The 23,893-nt window shown below is 39.3% G+C and overlaps 2 protein-coding genes across 3 annotated transcripts in view; one reads left to right on the top strand and one right to left on the bottom strand.

The window, feature by feature from the left end:
* SYTL3 (synaptotagmin like 3) overlaps positions 1 to 19,283 on the top strand; it is a 33,190-nt gene extending 13,907 nt beyond the window's left edge. For both annotated transcript variants that reach the window (XM_014888630.2, XM_088161674.1), the window contains exons 7-16: positions 294 to 366; positions 3,667 to 3,791; positions 7,240 to 7,383; positions 10,114 to 10,292; positions 12,407 to 12,509; positions 14,711 to 14,878; positions 15,095 to 15,194; positions 16,399 to 16,507; positions 17,374 to 17,579; positions 18,772 to 19,283. In XM_014888630.2, coding sequence (XP_014744116.2) covers positions 294 to 366; positions 3,667 to 3,791; positions 7,240 to 7,383; positions 10,114 to 10,292; positions 12,407 to 12,509; positions 14,711 to 14,878; positions 15,095 to 15,194; positions 16,399 to 16,507; positions 17,374 to 17,579; positions 18,772 to 18,902 — 1,338 coding nt within the window. In that variant the 3' untranslated portion in view covers positions 18,903 to 19,283. The remainder of the gene's footprint in view (positions 1 to 293; positions 367 to 3,666; positions 3,792 to 7,239; positions 7,384 to 10,113; positions 10,293 to 12,406; positions 12,510 to 14,710; positions 14,879 to 15,094; positions 15,195 to 16,398; positions 16,508 to 17,373; positions 17,580 to 18,771) is intronic.
* Positions 19,284 to 19,833: 550 nt separating this feature from the next.
* The window catches only part of EZR (ezrin), a 37,582-nt gene continuing 33,522 nt past the window's right edge, over positions 19,834 to 23,893 (bottom strand). Inside the window, exons 10-13 of the mRNA XM_014888632.2 lie at positions 23,486 to 23,646; positions 23,130 to 23,222; positions 21,671 to 21,922; positions 19,834 to 21,342 (exon numbers count right to left, since the gene is read on the bottom strand). Of these exons, the coding sequence (XP_014744118.1) occupies positions 21,178 to 21,342; positions 21,671 to 21,922; positions 23,130 to 23,222; positions 23,486 to 23,646 (671 nt within the window). The 3' untranslated portion in view covers positions 19,834 to 21,177. The remainder of the gene's footprint in view (positions 21,343 to 21,670; positions 21,923 to 23,129; positions 23,223 to 23,485; positions 23,647 to 23,893) is intronic.

Genomic DNA, 23,893 nt, shown 5'->3' with positions numbered 1-23,893 from the left:
GATGTAATTAGCTGTATTTATTAAGTTACTATGTGATCTTTCCTCAAGGAGTTCCACTTAAATGTGAAAGACCATGGAACTGAAAAGATTATTTTCCATCTTCGTCCATTAGTGTGATAGTTTCCAACTATGTCAACATATATCCTCAGATGTATTTGTCTACAGAAGTGAACAAAAGAATAAAGTGCAGCCTTACCATCTGATTGTTATGTGGTCTATAGATATGTAATCATGGAAACTTTAAAATTACAAATATTTTGTGTTTTCTTACTGTTTGCATCTCCCATTTGCAGGAACTTGGAGAGTCTAAAAGGTTTAATAAATCTGTGGAAAACTTGTTTTTGTCTCTCACAACACATATGAAAAGTAAGTAGCTTTCACTGTCTTTTCATTCCAAAATACCGTAGTCAAATATTTCAATTTTTTTGGCCACAGTGCTGGCCAAGAAGTTGTTATAAAACAAGGCTGTCAAGTGATGGCTGAAATGATTAATGCCAAGGCTCTGCCAACCTGAAAAATAATACAGGAAATCTAATTCTCCTTCAGTATTCTGCCAGTATATTCTGTATAATATTTTTTTAAATTTACCAGATGTTAAGATGCAGCGTATTTAATTCATGTTAGAGTAATAACCAATTTCTGATCTTCATATTATCTGGCTGAACCCCAACTGACCCGGTCAAAGAGTCTATAATTGAACAGGAGTTTAATATTTTCATTCACTGGCAGTATTCAGGAGGATTTCCTTCCTCTTTCTCGGTCTAGTTGTGTGGAAGGTTTCAGTGCACATTTCTAAGTGCTCTCCAATCCTAACAGCTCTCATTCTGTTCTGATGCCTTTGGTTCCTTCCATTCTCTTACACTGCCTGCTGTTCCTAGGCATGCAGACTGTGTGTACACCTCTAAGGTTAACTACACTGAGGACAGTCAGCCTCTGTGAGAAACAAATTAAAGGCGTCAGTGACCAGAGGAAAACAACTTCTGAGCCTTAAGAAGATTACAGGGGCTTGCAAATTTGCATGGATTTGAACAAACCATAGTATTTTCTTACTAGCTTCAACTTGCACAACCCCACATGTGAGATTAGACCTGAACAAATCTGGCTTCAGTGCCTTTCTGCCTTTCCCTGTAACTCTTGCTTTTGCTCTGCTTGGTCTTTCGTTTAGCTTCTTCCACCCATCTTAAAGACCTATTCTCCTTTAGCTATGCAAATTTAATGTTGTGTCTGTGAGAACATAAAGCTATGCAGAGACATGGTGACTTGCTCCTAAACAAGACACAGTGGTGTAAGACACTGGGAACAGTAATAGTGGCAGTGCAGAATTGGATGCAAAGTAATTGATTCAGCTTTCTGTTAGTTTGAAGCCTGGCCATATCCCAGAGTTACTGGTAAAGACTGTCCAGACTGCAGCAAACTAATTTATTAATTCCCTGCTACCAAAAGGAACGTTCTACTCCACTCACATCTTTCTTTTCTCTCTCTTTCAAGCCTTATGCTTGAAATATAATTAGCATCTGGAACCCTCTGGAAACTGGTTTAGCTAATTTAAAGGGAAGAACATTAACCTAGACAAAACACATAGGTACTTTTCAGCTGTTTTAGTGAGTTTGAACGGGCTCAAGGTAAGATATATGTTGGAACATATACAACAGAGTGCTGGTCCATGTGATCAGGAGCCATATCAGGGATGGAGAAGCGCAGAGCAGGGACTGCAGAGAGAGATGGAAGCAAGTTGTTAGTTCAGTTCAGCTACAGGTGAAACTCCACTCAGGTGCTCTCATCCTCGGTTACTGTGGAGCAGTTTAATTTGGGAGAAAATAACAGGCTTTTGCAATCATTGAAGTCAGTAATTAAAAAGTGTAGAAAGTCTTACAAAGAGAAAAACTTGGATTTCTTGACTTAAGAAAACAGCTTTTTCAGGCAATATGGCCTCTTAAATGAAACCTGGTACTGTGCTGATAAATGTTTTTGATCACAAGTGTCTAAAGTTAGTACTCTGTATCTTATCTAGATAAGTGTCCTAGTTTGCAGAGGTATTTAATACACCCAGCTCTTGTGTATTGCAGTAAATAAACCTGGGGAACCTCGTTCTGCCTCTGACTCTCTCATTGGAGCCACTGTGTGTGTGTGTGTGTCTGAGAGCAGTGGGAACGAGGGATCAGTGCGTGCAGCACAAAGCTGCCATTGTACAATCTGCTCCTTTATACTGCTCCCTCCTGTTCCAGTGTGGCTTAGCACCAAGAGGAGATTATAATCCAGTGGTGGCCATTTGGTGAATGTAAAATGAATTGCTGGTTGTAGTTTTATTTGCAGTGAAAAATTGCCCTTGGCACTAGAGAGAGTGTCAGTCTTATTGTTATTTGGGTAGAGAAGTCAAAAGAGGAATAGATATGACAACTAAACATTTGTGTTTTCTCACACAATAACCTGTTCTGTAACCTGTTCCTTGTAAGAGAACGTGAGGCAAGGCTGGTGTTTCTGCCTCCACTGCTGATCAAGCTACTCAGATTGTATCTATTCCATTAGAACTCTCAATTTCAGTCTCTTTTATGATCTCTGATTTCACTGTGTATGTTAAAAACCTGGTTTCATTTACAGAGATGGCTTAATTGAGCCTGCCTTTGAATAGGTCACATGGTGCCTTAATGGTGTACACAGAGTACAGTAAACATCTGAGGACTGATTGCTAAGAACAAAACTAACCCAGAGTGTCTTTAAAAATCACACTTGAGTGCCATTGTTTTTGAATACCATAATGTCGTATTGTCTGCTGTCTGAGATTCCTCCACAGAGGTCCGTGTTGTGAGAGAAATGTTTATTTCTTCTGTATGAATTAAACATATGATAGCTATTTCATGTGCTACTTATAAATTTTTAATTCTTCATGAGAGTCTATCTGGGATTGACAACAAAGTATTTGCAGTTTAGCCTGATCATATTCAACTTCAGAAATCATGGATGAGTGTTGCCCTTCCCTTTAAGTGAAATTCTGAATGTACACTGAGGAATAAGAAGTGAAAAGTAGGGCATTAGATGTTCAAATGTCCTGTAGATTTATTTGCCAATGAACTGCATATTGTTGAAGTGCTAATTCAACAAGGTGAGTAAGTATGGACATAAGCTTATCCATATGAGTAATGTTATTGGAGTCAATGTGGGCTATTCAGGTTCTTAAAATCCTATGTGGTTTGGGACCAGAGTATGTAATATCCCTCCTTTCATCCGTATTTTGGATACATTTCTAAATGTTTTCCAATATGATCTTCTTTTTACTTTTCATTGTCATGTTGCTTTATGTTGTTATAATGATTTTGCTTTTATTCTGAACCAAACCAAATCGCTTTACAAATCAAACTATACATAGGGACTGTAGTAGCTGCTTCTGAGAGGAAAGTGTGTTTGATGGCTTACAATTCCTTGCAGCAGCTATAATGATAGGCAGCAAGGAGTATAATTTCCAGTTGAAACAGCATGAAAGATTTAGGCAGGCAAAATATAATTATATACAATATGACAACCACTTGTCTTCCCATCTGTTTCTTACTCTTAGGAGATCAATGCTGAAGGAGCAGGATGACAGTTTGAAAGCTACAGAATTAGCCTATAAATCTATAGGATTGCTTGCAAAGTTTGTTATAGTGACTTTTCTCTTTATTTTCACTTCAGAAATATCAAAGTCCCAGAATGATATGGCTGACAGATGTGTCCTAACCACAGATTATGGGAAGAATATGGAAAGAAGAAAACAAAGAAGGAGCCAGTCTGACACTGCAATCAACATTACAAGCAGGGTACCCATATTATTGTACACAGTCTCTAACTGTAAGAGCTGTCTCAGAGTGAAATATATTTGTGAGAGCAATCATATACACAGTGGAATTTTGCTTTTATTTTATGAACAGGACATAGCTGATGTTCACTGACTGTGGTCAGAACCTTCTTCACAAGGTTTGTGACAGATTCTGCACAATTGATGTCAGTCCAGAGTTGAAGTGTTAGACTGAGAGTTTTACAAAGTGAGGGAAGGATGATGAGGATGGAACGTTTTGCTCTCAAGTGCTCACAGATTCTCTTGAGGTTGAATTGATACCTGATCTGTCAGATTGTTGGGCTGCAGGGAGGTGCTCTGTCTTGTCTTCTTCCTGCCCCTTTTGCTGCTGAACAGGACAAGCTATGACCATCCCAAACCCATCCTGATGTTTTCTGAGCATTTTTTAACTTGGCAGGGAGAAAGCATTGCTGTTAGTTGCTATGCAACTTCCCTTTTCCCTTTGCTTTGGTTACAGTCTCTAGCTCTCAGTGTTTTCTTGAAGTTTGAGAAAAATCCAGTCATCTGTTTTCTTAAAAATTGTGCAGGGCTGAAGATGATCTCACACTTCTGCTTTAGAGTTACACAGAAGATTTTGTTTAGTACACTTTCAGCTCTCAAGTGACTGAACTTTGTCCATACTGTTTTCCACATTGTGGGTACTTACTGAATTGCCTTGTTCATCTGAATGAGGTCAGTGCAGTTCGTTAAGTGCCTGGATTAGATGCTGAGAAAAGCCCTTGCTTTGGGCCAGACCTTGTGGCACACATTGCCCACAGCTCCTTTGTGCACTTTTTTGCTTTCCTCAGAAGTGTTAGGTGCTGATAAATGGAAGAGACAGGATGTCCAATTGCATGGACTGGGCAGTTTGAATTGGCCCAGCAAGGTCTGAGAACTCAGTGAAATTAGTCCTGGTACTTCCGTATGCAATTAAATTATCAATAGAATTGGCAACAATTATTGGTTACCTGAGTGCTGCTTTCATTGTGGCAAGCCACACTTTGGTGTTAACTTTATTCCACAGGCAGAGGGCTGCTCTTCTAATGCATTGAAAAACATCACAGTTGGAGACAATGTGAATTCAGACTACGTTTCATTGCATGCTGATCACAAACAATTTGGCACCTTTAAAAGATGGATATGCGTTCTTTGGCTTCAGAAATGGATTGTATGAGAATCCAAATTATTTGTCTGGGGTTTTAATTGCCCTTTTAAATATTTAAGATTTATGTCCACACTTTGCATTGCAGGATTTGAAAAATAAATTTCAATATTTGTGTGCCAGAGCACTATTTCTCCAAGTCATTTGAACCAATTGGACTGTATTTAAGCTAGAATTTTAGTTTTGCTAGAATTTTTTTTTCTTGTAAATGTCCTTCAACTTTGTTTTCCTTTAGGAAGGATAGCTGTTTACATCCTTACTAGAACTATGCCCTAAGTTATGGGACAGAACCTGTTTTAAATTACACTTGCAAAGCAACTAATATATTTATAAGAAAATACATGTTGAATTCTTGTTATGGTTTCCACCCCAGAAAGAACTTTCATTTTCAGAGCATGATTCAGAACAGTGGCTTTTCTCCCTAGAAACTGTATTTTTCTCTAAGGAATGACTGTGAAGTAGTAACTGTAACCACAAGTTTGAATGTGCAGTATTTTAAGACTGGGGCACTGCTTAAACCTCAAGAACACTACCTGTTTCTTAAGTAAGTTTTCTAAATTTGTGACGTGTGCAGAGCTTGATTCCTTCAGATTGAAGTTGAAAGAGATTATACTTTAACTTCAGTATTAATGAAAAAATCAAATCCAATGGCAAGAAGTACCAGCCAGTGTAAAATCTGGATTTTGAGGGCCTCTCATCATCAGAATCCCTAAGTTTATTAAGGGAAGTGCAGTTATCCCTCACTGGGGGAACAAGCAGGCATGTGCCACGTTTGGGAGGTGTTTGTGGTGCACTGGTAGCTGTGGGAACCTCTGCTGTGGGAACAGCAGCAGCCATTAGAGCTGGGCTGTGTGTGACCTGCTGCTGAGTTTAACACTGGTAGCTGTGCTGCCTGGTCAGTCTCTTATGTTCTGTACTGAACAATAGCAAAGCCTTTCTGATCCAAGTAGAAGCAAAAATTCAGTGTGTAGTAGCTTGTTTTGGTTAGCAAGTGAAATTGTTGTGTTGTGTTTCAGGTTTTATAAAGGAGAAGACAGTTTCTCTGCTAGGAAATACTATTTTGTGTTTGCTTGGGGTTTTTTTGAGACTATATTCTGAATGCATTTTCTGTCTGTTTCCCTCTCACATGGTAACTTAATTCTTGCATCTATTCTTAAGGCAGGGAACTTAATAGACATCATAATTTCTGTGTTTACAATAACAGCAGACTGGTTAGGATTTTGCACATCCTGTTTTTTCAGAAGTAATCTCACTGTATTATCTCATCTCTTGTTCTCATTCTGTAGTGCTTTCTGCTGACTGTGCAGGAGATTTGTTTCATATTTACCATTTTCTTTCTGCAAATAAGTCCTAATCCTTTTTATTGATTCAGTCACGCTATATTCTTTTTAGTCTTTCAGGTAATCTGTTACACAACTTTTTAAAATAAATTATTTTCTTAGATCCTAACCATGTAAAAATTCTTACCTTGCTTTTTTTAATCCATTGAGGTGTCAAGATACTTTTCATAGATCATATTATCTCCAGGAAGTGGTGTGCCAGAAACACCAATATTTTGAGCATATTTCTGGCTCTATGCATTTGTATTTTGGCACTTCATTCTAATTTCTTGGTAACAGAAGTGGTTGAAGATATATATCAATCAAAACTCCTTGAGATTTTTAACTCTCTCAGAAATTATCAGGGTTTTCATGGGAAAATTGGAAAGGTGAATGGGCTTAGTCAAAGCAAAGTCAAGAACACCTTGGAAATTTAAACTTTTTCTATAAACAAAGCTCAATAGGAACTTGTCAGTCTGTTTCTATTTTCAAATCTCTTTCAATTTATGTTCATTCTTGCATAGGTAAATATGGGCATGTGTCATGCATATTGCAAAATATGGTTTTTAATTTCCTGCTGGCAAGATTATATTTTTTCCAAAATTACTGTTTTGTTAAGGCCTAATAAGGACTTTCATTAGTATATTGCTACTTTTGGTATGTTATTAGTAGAGTGCTGTTAGCAATTGCTGTGGTTGTGACTCTTAGATTACCTGATGCTATGTTGATTTAAAAAAAAAACCTATTAATGATTGTACCACTAATTGGGTTGAGAGTTATAGATCAACACTTAAGTTACTACATTATCTTTGAAGGGGTGTGTCACCTGAATGACCTTAATCAGAGTCAGTTGTAGATATTTACTAAATTTTCTTCTGATAGCATTCTTGAATCAGGACATTTTTCTTAAATTCAGAGAAAGATTTTTTTTTTTTTTCATTTTCTTACAGATGAAAAGTACACCCAGTCTGCAACACCTTGTCACTGGGGCCCAAAATGACAGTGAAACTCAGAGCAAAAGTAGTTGCAAAGAGGAAGAAGACATGACAACCAGTCCCACAAGTGATACAGTTTTCTGTGATGGCAGAAAACATGTAAGTTGAAGGTGAAACACACCAGAAGAGGTGTTCAAGGGGAAGAGATATAAAAGCTTGTGCAGAATGTTGGTGTATTTTGGATTATATTACAAAATGAAGGAAGAATTCCACTTGAGTTTCTATCTGATGAAAGACTGGTGCCTTTGGCACAGTCCTCATAGTAACACTGTGAACTTTTTGAAGCATAAGGCAAATTAATAATGGATAATTGATGGATATATCATCCACTGATAATGAATAATTGATAGAGCAGCTTCTTCTGAAATTTGCAAATGCAACTAACATTCTTCCCATTTGGTTATTAGGATCGAGATTATGAATGTGATACTTTCTCACCTAGTATCTGGCTTTTTCTCTTCAAGCTTCATTTAACCAGAAGGGTTTTGTCAGTCTGCAGGAACTGTGGTGTTGGAAATGTCAGTGGAAATTCAAATGTCAGAATGCCAGTGGATGAAGAGGAAACTGACAGTGATGGAAGCCAGGGGAGCCGTTCATAGGCTTAGGGCATGACATTAAATCATCCTCTGTTGGTTGACATTTTGAATACTGCAAATGAGAGAGAAGGAAGCTGGTTATAAACTAATTCAGCACATGCTTTACAGCCTCTGTGATTAGCTGTGGAAGCTAATTTCTATCTGTTAGTGATGAGGTTAAGCGAGGTGAAGTATCCAAAGAATTCAGGACTGATCTTGTAAAAAAGGGAACTAGAATGACTTGGAATCAAAATTAAAACAGGCTGCTCGCTTGACAGAGATGCAGAAGCACACACAGTGACCTTGGTTCTCTCTCATAGTTCATTGCACTGGGGAGTCTGAGGTGTTAAGCTGACAAATGGAAAACAGTTTTGTATTACATTTGTGATTCCAATGACAACCATTTGAGCTGGGCTATAGAAAGCTCAGGCTTGAAATGGTAATATTTTCTACTGTCTTATAAAGGTGGAGGTCAAATTCCATTAAACTTCTCTTTATGGGTAATTGTTAGGTATTGAAGGTCACTCCATAAAAAATATATCTTCCAGAACAGCAGATGGCATGGCTTCCAGTCATGCCAGCAGAAGTACAATATGCTAAATCCCTGCTCACTGAACCAAAAGTGGTGACTTCCACATAGAATGTATGGGATGCCTGATCAGGTGGGAGACACATGTAGTGATATTAAGTCTGAACATCATTAACCATAACACCTATCCAGCCTTCCTAAATAAATGGAGTGTTCTATGGAATAAATATGAGGAACTTGCACAGATCTTTGCTTTAGGACATATGAGCTTAGGACAAAACTTTGTTTTGCATTCCTTTGCCGTAAAGGATTTTGGTGGAAAATAAGCATTTTCTGGTCTAGTGAATGAAAGTGTTAGTGAATGAAAGTGCAGAGCTGAAAAAAGCTGCAAGTCAGATTGATTACACTGATACATTTCCTGTGGAGGGAGCAAGATTTTTTGCGACAAACATCAGGTCAAAATAGTCCTTACACATCTTTTGACTTCCTCAGTAAGAACTATAACCCTTCTTTTGACATGTGTGTGTATTGCTTAGAGCTTAAAAGAGAGAGCAGATAGCCTCTTGAATCTAATAAATCTGTTGGTGTGAATTGAATATTTGGCATGCTGTACAAAGGAAAAAAAAGCATCTCCACGGAAGAGAGATATGATCTTGCAAACACTGCTTTGCACACTGCTGGGTTGTGCAATGCAAAACTCCTTGGTCAACCAGTCCTGTGTGGGTTGGTGTTTATTTTCAGGGGAAGGAGTGATCTAACACAGATATCTTAGCAATCTAGGGCAGAGTTGCTGAGAGACTGATCACAACAGTGGTGCCTTTGTGACAAGTGCTGTGTAAAAGGTTTCTAGGGCTCACCTTAAAGAATATCATTATAAATCAATAGAGATCATACTGTTCTGAGCTGGTAATTTCTTACAGTGAAGGCAAGATAGCACCCTAGATTTACGTGTCTGGGCTGGGCCACACAAAGTATTGGTCTCTTTCTTCTTTGCAGTGTCCTGCCTTCTGTAAATGCTAGACACAAGTGCTCTTTATATGTGTGGATGGACCATATATATAAAGCATCCAAACCTTTGCCCCAAAAGTGGAAGTAAGTGAGCAGAGACCAAAGTGGCTGAGGTGAACTAGGGAGCATCATCTTTATGCACCCACATACAATAGATGGAAGTATTAATATTTTAACCTCTCCTGAATGGTCTGCAATACAGAGTACATCATTTTTATATAGAATTGGGACATCTTGTAAAGTATTTACTGAATGTGCAGGCCACTTTGGTATTTACTCTAATACATGGTAGAACCAAATGTCTTGGTAGTGTACCCTACTATGAGCTATGTATTAAAAGCAGTCTAATTCAATGTTTTTTTGATGTTTTTAGATTTCAGAGGGCTTTTTCACTCCCTTTCAGACACGTAGCCCGTTTTTCTCATGGGAAGCAACATAGCAGCTCTATACTAAAACAGTTTTTAGATCTGGAAGTTACTTAAAGCAGTTTATCAGCCTAGAAAGTTTACTGAAAAGGAGAAAGCAGTAGAATTGCAATTAGTCATGATTTTCAGGGATGTTATGGAAGCAATGGAATGTATTATACAGATTACCCTAAATTTCATGATTTGCAGTAGCTTTACAGTGATGTCTATAAAGATACTGATATTGAGGGAAATAAATGTTTTGTCCTGTTTGATCTGAAGCTGCTTTTACCAGACATTTGTCTTTTCTTAGGGGAGTTTGTATAGTCTTAGCAGCACTTGCACTGAGTCTGGAAATTTTGGCAAGGCTAACATCACAGGAGAAATAGAGTTTGCCTTAAAGTACAACTTCAGAGCTTGCATCTTGGAAGTTTGCATCAAGGGATGCAAGAACCTAGCTTATGGAGAAGAGAAGAAGAAAAAGTGTAACCCGTAAGTATTTCTGTAAAGAAGAAGAAACATAAGGAAAATATTCTAATTTTTGCAATACTTATACATGTTCTGAGTGAACTGGATTGCTAAATGACTGTGTGCCATACTGGCACCTTCAGAACATCCAACATGTGCACATACAGACTGCAAGACAAATAGATTTCATACCAGTTCTTATTCCATTATTACCATTTTCTGCTAGGAATTCTCTTTCCCTGCCTGTGAGCAGGGAGTTGGGTGTGTGTGTTGCTGGAGAGTACCTTTGGGCCTCAGGAATAGCTGTTCAGTTTTTAGTTCTGAAGTTGTGGCTGAAACATGAGATGTCCAGTTTCTAATTCATCTGCTGACCCATTGTGGGTCACTGGATGGTTGCTATACTACTTGAGTGTTTCCATCTTCTGTGATAAAAGTAAAAATTTCAGGTGCTACAATGTATTTTAAAATCTAAAGCTGTTTAATAATTATGTACCATTGTAAGAGGAAGAAGTAGATATTGCTGTGCATAAAATATGCTGTAGAAAATTTTGGTTGGATAATTAAGCCTTGGTGATTTCTCAGTTTATCACTAAAGTGTCCTGTCTGACCATGCAGTAATTAACCACTGATAGAAAATCACCAGGTAGAATCCCTAACTACCTGTTCTTGCCCCTGCTGTCTCACTGTGCTTGAGCATTTGAGTGCCCACATTGGAATTGTGGACTTGCAGTCCCCTTCACCTAGAAGGACAATGGATTTTGTGCAGATCTTGCAGGGAATATTCATAAAGATAAGCTTGGTGATGAGCAGTGCCTTGCTGGAAGCCTGTGGAGAAGCTGTTTGGGAGCACTTCAGAAGTGGGTCAAGGTTCTCAAAGTCCCCTGGTAATTAAGCCAGGCAAACAGTTGTAGGAAGCCTGAAAGGCAATGTGGGAAGTGCTGTGTAGAAAACATTATGTTCTCTATGGGTATATATTTATACATTTCTGTTGGTTTCCAAGCCAACTGGAAAAGCACAGTACACTTATTTGACATGCTTGCTGAAAAACAGGCTTTTAATTGACATTTAAAACCTGATTAATTATTTAGCTTATTTGCTGTTTTGAAGTCTGGCTGGCTACATTTTAATTAAAATGATCTGGGCTCATAGAACAAGAAGCTAAATCTTCTAGTACTTGCATATTTTAAAAAGTAGCTTTACCTGCGGATCAGTTTGGAAAAAATAGGGAATATATCTAAGTTCTGCACTGATGATATGAGATACAGCTGATTTTATTTACCCAGTAAGTTAATCAAGAGGCTGTTTTAAAATTAATTTATATCATAATATCTGAAATATGTATAAGTACAGTTTTAAAATGCTTTGTATTATGTAAACAGCCACTCCTTTCCCTGACAAATGGGAAGCACTCTCTATTGCTGAAATTCTTCAGTTTTGAAGCCATAACACAAGTACAGCCCACTGAACTGATATTAAGGGGAATATTTAAGTATTAGCATTCACTTGACCTACACTTGAGAAACTTTGGGTATGAATCATTAGTGTTTGATATAGATCCAACTCAGCTTCCAGGAATTTTTTTGGCTGGATTTTCTTCAATCAATGTTAGGGCAATTTGGAGTCCTTTACATAATCTCCCATTTTCATTCTAGCAGCTGTTAGAATAATTAGCATTTGTAAGATCTATGAGTTATTCTGTAAAATTTACCTGATGCTGTGAAGATGAGATTTTCTTCATGAATGCTGGGGGACAAGTAGCAGTGATTATAAAGTTAATTGAGTTTATTTTCTTTTTATTTGAGCACATAATATGCTGTTTGTTTCATCATAAAACTGTCACTACAACTGACAAGGTGACTTCTTTAGGGGGTTTTTTGATCAGAGGCTGAGAGTAGGACAACAGGATTCCTATTCAGAATACAATGGAATTGAAACACATTAGCTGAATGGTTCACAAGGATCCTTATAGCCTATCTGGTTTTATTAAGAAAATATATAAATAATATTTTGCCATTTTATTGCTTGGGAGCTTACAAAGTTGTTTAAGAATTTAAAAAAAACCCCTCTCATCTAACTGTTTTTTTCATTCGATCCTCCCTGCCCCTTCTGATCACTTTCTATGTATCTTTATCTCCAAGGTATGTGAAAGTTTATTTACTTCCTGATAAATCTCCTCAGAGTAAGAGGAAGACAGCTGTTAAAAAGAACACAGTGGATCCGGAGTTTGATGAGACTCTGAAGGTATGGTTTGCAATTCCATGCTGCTAAGTGGGCTTTTCCATGGTAATTGTGCAAGTTCTGAACTGACCTGATGGGGCAAATTTAGGAAAAGAATAATTTTTTAAATTATGGGTTTTTTGGTCTAAATAAGAGAGAGTTGCTTTTGGAACTGCAACAGTAAATTGCAAACCATTAGAGAAGTCTGCTTTTGTCCAAGAAAGTACTTTTAGTTAATAGTATTGCTCTGATTTACTATGTGGCAAAAGCAAAGTGTCTTCCATAGATGCTTTTTCTTGTACATTAAGAAGTTGGGTGTGTTGCAGAACAGTTGAAAGGGATATTTGTGTAAAATTCCAAGTGATACCCCTTTGGTCAGTGCCACTGGAAATGTCTCTGTACAGTTAACTGTGTGCTAACTGAAATCCACTATCTCTGAAACAGTGTCTGCTTCCTTTTCCCTCAGCAGCTGATGTCAGGCAGTTTCTTTGTACTGTCTAATTTCGAACATTAATAATCCCAGCAGAGAAGAGTAGCTATGATTTCAACTCCTTAATGCCTTTCAGTATTGCTTCTTGTATCCTTGTTAGAATTGTGTATAGGAAGCAGGAGTCATTATTCTTACTTCACAGGCACTTCATTAAATATGAAGCTGAGTACTGTCAACTGGGAGAGCCTGCATTAGTTTGGTTGATCCCAGCTTTCCCAGCTCCACTTCTGTACTCAGATCACTGCAAACCATTTCTTTGTGTGTGCTCTTTGGCAAGCTGCAGTAGGACATAAGATGATGAGTTCTTTAGTAATACATTGTCTTGGAAAAGATATGATGCAAAGTTAGTGAAGAGGCAAACTTGTGTTGCTTCTTGAACTACATAAAAGTTTGTGTTACCTCCAACTCTTGGTGTGTGAGAACATCAAGAATCAATAATGAGTGAAACAAGCAAAAAGGTTTGTAAAGGCCATAGTTCAAGTTTGATAATAACATAAAAGGATTTTTGTAATGTGTGTGATTCTTATACAGCCCAAAGCCTGCCTATAGGGTTTAAGTTGGCAGAAAAAATGGCCAGAAGTTGAAATGACTGGCCCTAATTTTATAGTCCTTTTTCAATGCCAGTCATGCAGAAGTGATTAAAGGAGAGTGAGAGTCATGCCTGATCTGGATGCATAAACTCCAAAGGTGTTTACTTACAAATATTTAAATAGAGTTTAATTATTAGTTTATCCAGAGCAGCAAAAATGGTCAAAAGTGCAAAGTACTACTGCAGATGAACTCCATCATGACACTGAGATCCAACTGGATGGGATTGAGCTGCAGGGTAAGGCACCTGCATTTGGAGGTAGCTGCATGTGTGAGAGCTGTGTAAGTGCTCTTGGGAGTCACTGGAGCCCAGGGTGACTCAGGATGATCAACCACAGAGCCCACACCCAGCTTGTGATTCAGCAGCCTAAATATGGGTACTGATTTCCTTGCCTGTGCCATTGCCTCCAGCTTTCCGTGCTGGTCACCTGTGGGCTGGCTTTGCCAGTCTCAGGGGGTGTATTAGATACCCAGCAATGTCTCAAAGGGCTCTAACTATGTTTGGAAGTGGATCGAGGCTTTAATTAGTCATTAGCAGAATTACTTCCTTGCCCCTGCTGACTGCATTAAGTAGATGTCCACTGACCAGAATGGGAATTTAAGAACCACCATTAGGTCTCTTCTTCTTGAATGGGCTTCCAGAGCAGCCACATTCTGGAGTGTAAACAGATATATATATATATATAGATAGATATAGATAGATAGATAGATATAATGTATGTAAACATGAACATGCATGTATATGTATAAAAACAAAACACACGAACAAAAAAACCCAAAAAAACCAAACCAACAAAAAAAACCCCCTAGAACTCCCCAAACAAAAAATAAAAAAATAAAGTCCAAAACCCCAGCAAAAATGGCCAGGAGTTATTTAAAGTTTTGAATTTATAACCAAAAACTTTAGCAGGGCAGGTCAAGGTATTCCTGGAATGTTGTTTCCTATTTGAATGAGCATTATTCAGCATGTATAATATATTAAGTAGTCGGGTTTTTTTCAGATTGCAAAACACACTCAGACAGCATAGTTCTGTCTGCATCCAGAGGCCTTCAGTCATGCTGTGGCTGGGCTTCCTGGGAGCAGGTGATGAGTGTGGGCCTGCATTCATCCTGTGCATTGCTCTGTAAATGCTGTTTATCTTTCTAGTACAAGATTGAATACTCCCAGCTGAGAAGTCGGCAACTTCAGATCTCTGTGTGGCATGCAGGAGCTCTCAAATACAGGGTGTTTTTGGGGGAAGTGGTGATTCCCCTGGCAGCATGGAATTTTGAAGAGGACTCAATGCAGTTTGACTGGTACCTGCTCAAACCCAAGGTGACTCTAAGTTTTTGTTCTTAATTGTACCTAAGAGCAAGATGTAGTGAAAGCCATGAGAAAGATCACCCCTATGAGATCATTGAGGGGAAAATGCTGTCAATCCAGCCCATTAGCAAGATGTGTTGGAAACACAAATAAGCTGTGAGAAGGGTGTGAGAATAAGCTGTGAGAATGATTGCAGTAATGCAGACTTCTGTGTGTCCCTTTCTTCAGCTTGAGAAGCCTGAAGATGATCTTACCCAGTACAGTGGTGAGCTCCTCGTGTCTGTAAGGCTGTCGGTACCAGCCCAGTATCAAAACCTCCACTTTGAAGGTATAAAATGTTTTGGCATACACAAGTGCTTAACAGTTGCTCTTAGTGGTCTTAAAGGTCTTTTCCAACATAAATGATTTTATGAATTCCTTGGCTAGAAAAGAATTGAGATCAATGAAGGACTGGCAAAGTGTCCATGTAACATTCCTGTATGCGTTTTTTAATAGCTACAGCAAATGGTGCTCTGTGGTGTTTTATATCATAGATCATTTAAAATCGAAACCTTTCCAAGCTTTGTATATTTGTTCTTTTTAATGCAAATAAAAGTTGTACACTATAATGTATGATGCATCCGGCTGTTTTCCAAACTTGCACCTGTCATGATGTTACCAGTAGAGGTTATTCTGGAGGCAATTTTGCTGTCCAAGGCAGAGACTGCCAATATGTGAAAATTTGGAAGGGAAGTATCTGCAAGGAAACCAGACCAGCACCCTTGGTTCCTCCAGTGGTCTCATCTTAGGGAGATTGTTTCACTTGGAAGGTGTTAGGTTCAAAATGTATAGTCAGGACTCCGTTTCTAGTAATGAAAACTTGTCAAGTACACTGAGTACTGCTGTACTATGTCAGAGTAAGCGCCTTCAGTGAAATAAACACTTGGGGAGGGAGGGATAGGAAATCCTTTTCCTTACCTCCCTAGCCCATAGTGAGGTGTACAGACATTCAGAGCTCTAGTAGTGCTCTCTGTGTCAGGACCACAGCAGCAGGTAGAGACCAATAGGAAGCTCTAATTAACTGTTTTGCTATTTTTTTCCCTTTTCCTTTCCAAGTGACCCCAAAGTTACCAACTCTGTCTTTCTTCTGTCTTTCCTCCCTGTGCACGCCTGTGTTTTGGGTCTCTGCTCTGTGCCTCGAGCTGTGAGTGGAGCAGTATCACACCATGGGTTTGGCTCTCTCCCCTGCTTCTGACTGTTCCAGAGAAATGCTTCTGTGTGTACTGCCCTGTGTTTGCTTTCCACAAACACAACAGAAAGCTTTGTCTTTGGAACAGGGATCACAGAGCAGCCTGCTGCTCACTGCTTGGTTTGCTTTGTGTGTGAATCATTCGCTGTACAAACATTCAAATCTTTGAAATGTTCCTAGGCCAGCCTTATGACTCCTTATCTCAGTAGTGCCACTTAGGCATTCCCCTACTTACTTTTAGCAGCATCTTAAGCTATCAGCTGAACTAACTGGGCATTTCATGTGATAACTGCTCCTTTTTCAGGAAACAAAGACCAAGGAATTCTTAACTGCCAGCTTCAGGTTATGATACTTGGAGCCAAGAACTTGGCCTTGCTGAGATCTGCTGGAATGCCGAACTCCTTTGTTAAAGGGTATGTCTGAGACCTAACACTTCAAATAGAGACTGTCACATGTGTTCCATGCAAACGTACATATTAACATGTTTTCAGCAGGAGATTGGCATGGGAAAGTGGCATTACCCACACTCTTAATCAGACTTCCTAGTAATGGTGACACCTGGGTGTGTGCACAACAGCAGCAGTTTGCAGGGTAGTGATGGGTCCCACCTGTCCTATTGGTCCTGAATTTTAGATTTTAATTATGCCATTAGATGTAGAGTTCACTAGTTTAAGTGCGTGCTCTTAGATATTAGGGGAGTGGAAAAAGAGGGTGTTGTCACAGTTTCAGCTGTGCCTTTGCAGAATGAAGTATAGCTCTGGATACGCTGAAAACTTTTATTCTCTTTGTTCTCGACATTTTGAAAAAGAGAAGGAACTGAATTTTTCTTTGGTGTACTGAGTAGCTTGTGTGTGGGATAGTTTTACTTCCTTGCTGTCAGGCATCAGATGCCACTGGAAGGACGATACCGGGGTAAACTTACATCTCATAAAACCGTTTCACCTGTTGTGGCACCCACCTTTGGTGAAATGAGTGAGCACTTCATCTCCTGAAAGGCAGGTTTCAGGCACTATTAGGTAGCAGCACGTGGAGCAAAGACTCCTTCAGCAGGAGTGACAGCAGAGTCAAAGCAGACAAGAGTCTATTTGCACCTGCACTAAAGGCTAGTGTGAAAAGGTGCAGGTCCCAAAATAAAGACAAGAGCACCATGTTCTACCGTGCACTGAGGCTGACGTTTTTTCCTATGTAAGGCAAACCAAAGGGCTCTAGTTGGTTATCAAAAATGTTGTTTTCTGGTTGAGAAATCAGTAACCTAACTATTTTTTTGGGGGGGGGGAAGTTGTCTTATCCTTCCAGACCAAGCAGATGTAAAACAAAAGTCTCCTGTCCTGAAGAAAGAAGCCTCTCCACAGTGGAAACACTTGTTTGTCTTTGATGGTGTGACTCCAGCTCAGCTACAGCAATCATGTCTACACCTGACTGTCTGGCACAAGTCAAATTTCAGCGCAAGTGATCAGTTCCTAGGAGGAGCCAAGCTTGGTGCAAGTAAGTTTTTTATCACTGGAAGTTGAAGGTAATTTGGGGAAAAGTGCATTTAGTTTTCATCCCAAGCAATAACAATTACACTGTGCTATTTATTACCTGCTATCATGTGCCTACACATGCAGTCCCAGCCTCTGTCCTAAGCAACTTGCAGTCTTGGGCTCTGATCATGCAAGAGCTGATGCACGTGCTTCTGTTCAGGTCTGTGCAGGTTCAAGGTTGTCAGTGGAAATTTTCAGGAAAGCCATTTGTTAGCATGGTGATTTTTATGGGTCAGAGCCATGTAAAGACAAGCACAGAAATGATGTGGCTCTAACTCACACAGAGCTCTACATATTTTTAAAGACTTATTCCTTTAATTATTTTCTGTGGATTGGCTTATTTAAAATAACTTCTTATCAAAAGAAAGCAGGAGAACGAATCATCTCATAGACTCCAACCTTGCTTATGTCTGTGCTTATTATTTTATATCTGCAAATCAATCCAATCAGTGAAATACAGGAGGTGAAACTTCTCCGAAGGGGCTGTTGGATGTTTGAAGTTTTGGGCTCTAACATAAGAGTGAGCTTTCTTTCTCAGGGCTGAGCAATGTCTGAGAAACCCTCTGCTCACTGAATTGGACCCTGTTTCACTGGTAGTTGAGCAGGGAAGCATTGTCCCTTGCAGGCTGCCCAAAAGTCTCCCACCCTTGTTCTCACAGCGAGTTAAGTGCCGTGGGTTTTAGTATTTGAGAGGAAAGGGTCAAATGTTGTTTTGGTATCTGCATGCAGGAGTATCTGCAATACAGGAGTATTATCACTAGTGATAACTCAATGTCATGCAGGCTTCCTCATTAACTTTTTTTGCTTATCCTAGCCAGCATTTCCCTATCTGCTTGTAAGTGATCCAAGTCCTAAAGCTGGAATGAACTGGAGCAGGCTTAGTGCCATTATGAGCATACACACTTTCTCTTCTGCTTTTAGTCATACAGCCAAAAAACTTCTTTGCTGCAGGTTGCACTCTTCAAAGAGTGATCCGGTTTAACAGGATGTAAATAGTAGTTCAAAAGTATAAATACCATTTATTGCAATTAGTGTCTTAGGAGCTACAGAACAGCTGAAAATACTAGAATGTAGAAGTAGATGAAAGGGTTAGCTAGAAGTTGCATATGGCCAAGTGAAAAGTAACTCTGATCTTTCCTTTTGCTTTCTTGCAGAGGAATTCTTTGACTCTATGGACCTTCCTTCTCAGGGAGTGCTCCAATGGCAGGAAGTGCTCCACAACCCAAACACATGGATGGACTTCCTACTTGTACTGCATTCAAATAAGGAAAACTTTAAATCATGAGAGATTATCACACAACTGAATGTTTTAAACTGAAGTGGTACATACACTTAAAGTCTGGGAAAGGTACACTGCAACAGCACCTATTCCAGTTTTTTTGGGAAGAGAATTATGTATTTGAATATGTGTGACATTCTGAATGTTTTATTTCTTCAAAAGTGTTAGTGCTTTAATGTGTCTCTAGCTGGAGTGTAAGGATAATATTGTTTCTTTAGGAATGACAGCCTCATTTTGAGATGCATCATGCTGACAAAGCAACAGGAGCCAGACACACTGCAGCTTTCCATTTGCAGGCCTAGCAGAACTGTTACAATGTACTTTAAATCACGACTGCTTCAGAGAAAATAACTGTTACAACAATAAAGTTACATTATTTCACTCTTACATTGATGTTTTAGCCACAGAATTCAAAACCAGCTTGTCTTTGTCTGCTTGCTGCAAATGCTAATACCTCTGTGCTTCAGCATTATCTACACTGCCGCTTTATTTCACGTGACCTTAAAAAGCTTTGGCCTGTGGCCATGTCTCTCAAATGTGTGCTATAGCATGGTGCTTAGACACTTAAATGTATAAATTCTGTCAGTAGCAGGGTGGGACTACAGCCAATGGAATAAGGGTGGGTGCAACAAGTTCCTTCTTATCAGCTGCCACTGTAAGACAGAATTAACAGCCCTGATCCATAGGATGTACAGCACATGACAAAAGCTTAGCTAAGTTTATAATTTCTGCATGTGGACAACTGTAACTACTGCTGTTGTGTTATACTTCTAGTCCTTATTACAACTATTCCCCCTTCCTTTCTAGGTCAGTGTGGCTTTTAATGATTTGAGATTTAAAGACACAGGGACTCATAAGCTAAGCTCAGGAACTAAAAGAGCAGTAGCACAACTTATTCAAAATACACCCCATACAAGAAACACTTCACTCCATTGCCTTTGTTACTTTGCAGATCTTTTATTTAGATGGTTGTTGCTGCAAATAAAAAAAACAAAACCCCACACAAGATTCAACTCAAGTATAACGCAGCATAGATATCATAAATGAAGAGGTGACAACATACTGTATCTCACTTTCTAACAGATTTTCAAGGAAAAAAGGGGAGAGTGGGGGAAGGATGGTCACAGAAATGCTCTCTACTAGAGAGAATACAACTGTGATATAAACAAGTAGTCCCTTCATCTTTGGAGTCTGAAACTTTAAATCAAACATTTAAAAAAATTAGAAAATTTGTTAGAAAAATAGGTGCAGTAAAATTGTATATATTGGATCATGTGTACATATAACAGTTTTCATTAAGTAAAAAAATGATCTTTACAAATAATGCTTTATAGTAAATAATCAGTTGCACTGTATCAGACTACAGTCTTGTTTAGGCATTTTTACAGATGCAAGTCTTATTAAATCTGAAAAGTAACAAAATATACAGAGCAAAACTATTTCCCTTTAACTAGTACTGCAATTCACATATTGCATGTTTATATATATATATAAATACTACACTATAACTGATCAGTAATGAAGCTGGAATGCAAACACAGTGGTGTCTTAGATTCCAGGAGTATTTGCTACTTGTTACATGAAGAGAATATCAGTGTCCCTATGCCACTTCTGAGCCATCACTGCACAATTTCTCCAGTTGAGAACAGCAACTAGAAAATATCTAATTTCTACACAAAGTAGTTCTGAGGTGTTGTCAGTTCTTTTGTGTGGGGGGGCAGGGGAGGGGAAACATGGGCATCAAGACCAAGGAAAAAACAGGATCTACAAGCCCCTGTCCGTGGATGTACAATGGATATACAGGTGCTTGCAAATCCTAAGTTCCACAACCTGTCTTCTCAGCTGTTAAACTTTACACTGTAGCTAATAATACAAAGACATATGGCACAAAATTCACCCACAGATGCTTATCTTTTAAACCAGGCTGAATCCAGCACCTCCACAGGACAAACATCTTTAAATAGAAGTGTGGCCTGTTAAAATTTGTCTTGCTTAAAGAGAGATGTGACATAGGGCCTTTTGGCACTAAGCAAAGGCATGAGCAAGTTACCAGGATCTGTGGTACAATAAGTTTTAAACTATATCAAATTTCACAGCAGGTTCAGAATAAAAGGGAGATTCAAACACCTCTGGGTTTAGAGAACATTGGTTAAGTGTCATACAGTGACACCTCCTCAGGGAAAAAAAAACAAACCAAGAAACCAACACAACAAAAACCCCAAAACAAGAACACAGCATTAAGATCTGCCTTTCCCACAGTCCTGTCTTCTTCCAAGCATCTTTACATTGCCTCAAACTCATCGATTCTCTGCTTGGTGTTGCCTTGCCGGATCTGCCGCAGCGTCTTGTACTTGTCCCGTCCCTGGCGCATGTTCTCCGAGTGGATGATGTCGTTTTGGGTCATCTTGTTGCTATGTCGAGCCTGGGCCAGCTCATCTGTCAGTGCCTGCGATATGAAAACAATAAATACAGGTTATACGGGAGAAGCCCTCTGCTCCTGTCAGTCGTGTTCTCTGGGGAGAGCTGACAGTTGTTAATGCCTGGACAAAACCATGATGTGGATATGACCCAGGCTCTCCAAAATCTTTATGGATGATTTAAGCAATCTCAAAGCTTGAGCAATGTGAGCAATCTTTATATACCTTGCTTTTATTTCAAACTTCCTATAGGAACTGTAAACAAAGAGAAACTATTGTGCTCTGTGTGTTTAACCAAGTCCTGTTGTCCAGGACTGATTGTTTCTATTCCTCTGCCTCCTCCAAGCAGTGCCTTACCCTCAGCTGGCTCTGCACTCGTGCGTTCTTCTCTGCCTCAGTGATGCGCGACTCCTCGTTGCGGTCATTCCTGATGCCCTCGCTGGAGAACTCGGCGCTGTAGGCTGAGTACTCAGAGCCCTCATCTTGCAAGTTGTCGTGGACGTGGTAATTCACTGGCTCATAGACAGGGGGTGGGGGTGGAGGTGGAGCAGTCATTACCAGGTGTAACTCTTCTTTGGTCTTTACCAAATCCTCCTGTGCTTCTCTGGCCTTCGGGAAAAGAATGAAAAATATTTTTAATGCATTTCTTGCTTTAAGTCAGCTTAATGAACATTCAAATGCTTATATTATTTTTCAATCTACTACAAAAAACAAGAGAGAATTAAATGTCTGCAGCTGATGGTACTCTACTATTAGAGAACTTTTTTTTTTGCTAGGGATGCTATCATCATCAGCCTGTGTAATGTGCAGGGGGTCTGAACAAAGAATATTCTTCCGATAAAACAGCCTAAGAAAAAGTTCTATGGAAAGCTACAGCATTCTGTTCTCCATTTGAAGAGCTATGGGCTGAAGACACACAAGTTCCACAGAGACTGAGAATCTAATTTGCCATTTTTAGTGCAATTACACACCAGGCAATCACCTTCCCTGCTACTGCAGTGATTCTGCCCTCCCACGTGTCTTACAGTGCACTGGGAGCACCAGCACTCTGAGCCTTGTGTGGTTTTGTCTTTGGTTTTAGTGCAGCAGTTTATTAAACTCTCCTGATCCAGGTACCAGGAAGCCACTCCCAACAGCACATGCTCCTCAAAACAGATACCTGCAGTGTGGCTGCATGTTGCCCTTGTGTTCTTGTTGCCTTCTGATTATTGACAGATAATTTTTACAGTTTCTCAGTAAATTTTTACACTCTGTTCTTATAAACAATGAATGTTTTGCATTCCTCTTTGGAAAAAGAGAAAATTAATAAAACTCTTGATAGGACCTATAGGGTCAGGAGGTAGTATCCTCACTGTCCAATCCATGGTCACTGTTAGAATTTTATAAATAGATATGAAATGTAAATAAAAGACTTCTTTTTCCTGCTTAGTTCCTCAGAGTCATTGAGTGTAAGTGCCTTTCTTTCTGTGTCATTCAGTAACAGCTGCATTTGCAGCATCTTCTCTTGACTGATATAATGTTTTCACATATTACTTCATGGACTACATGCATCATTAATTCATGTGCCCCTTCCTCTCCAAGGCTCCAAGACCATGATCACATTTTTAGGTTTTTATACAGGCTTTAATTCTGAGTTTTGACCGAAGGGTTGTTGGAAGAAAGGTGTTTTTGGAGATGTATTGCACAATCATTACAAGTTTGGTCTTCTTCACTGCTGTATGCCTCCACATGTTTGAGAAGTCATACCAGGCTAAGCACCACAGTACGCTCTGCTTAAGCATAGAACTTTAGAGCAACTTGTAAAGCAGATACTCACTCTGATTTGCCACTCTTCAACCTCACTCTCTTTGCGCTTCCTTGCCTCTTCAAGAAGTGCTATTTTGGCTGTATACTCTGCAAGCTCTGTAGCCTGTTGAAAAATAAAATGGGAATTATAAGGATTCTAAAAATAAACACCAACCCAGCCAAAAACCCAAACACAATAAAAAAATACTGTTAATTCTGAAAAGGAAATTAAGAACTAAAAATTAGATTGCTTATGATAGAAACCAGTGCCACAATGATGGTCCAGCACTTCACTGCACTGTTTTTCCCTGGACGTGATGGCTTTGCCTTACTCAAGGGCACAATAACATGCCTGTGTATCTTGTTCTCAAAATAACTGTGTCTTACCAGCTGTTCCTGGTTCTTCATCTGGTCCATAGTTTGTTTCTCCAGCTCTTCCTTGGCCTGCAGAGCTGCCAAACGGTCAGCTTCCAGGCGTTCTGCCTCCTCCTGGGCCCGTTTCCTCTCCTCCTCCAGCTGAATGGCTCTTTGGATCTGATCTGACAGCTCTGCAAAGAGACATCAATGTGGTTAGTCCACAATTCTGGTCAAAGCTAAGGAACTTCAGTCTTAGGTAACTGAAGAAGTCATGACAGGACTTTACTCCAGCTTGTAATACTCCCTGCATTGTGCTCCTCAAATTAATTATTTGCATAATACACCAAGTAACTGGATTCAGAAGTAGTCAGATGTGCACTGTAATTAAATCTTCTGCAAGATGCTTGCACTGAAGTCTGTAACATTGACATGACTCTG

Source organism: Sturnus vulgaris, chromosome 3, assembly GCF_052056855.1.
Source record: "Sturnus vulgaris isolate bStuVul1 chromosome 3, bStuVul1.hap1, whole genome shotgun sequence".
NCBI lineage: Eukaryota > Metazoa > Chordata > Aves > Passeriformes > Sturnidae > Sturnus > Sturnus vulgaris.
The sequence above is the reverse complement of the archived record's forward strand: the minus strand, read 5'-3'. Positions and strand labels throughout refer to the sequence as shown.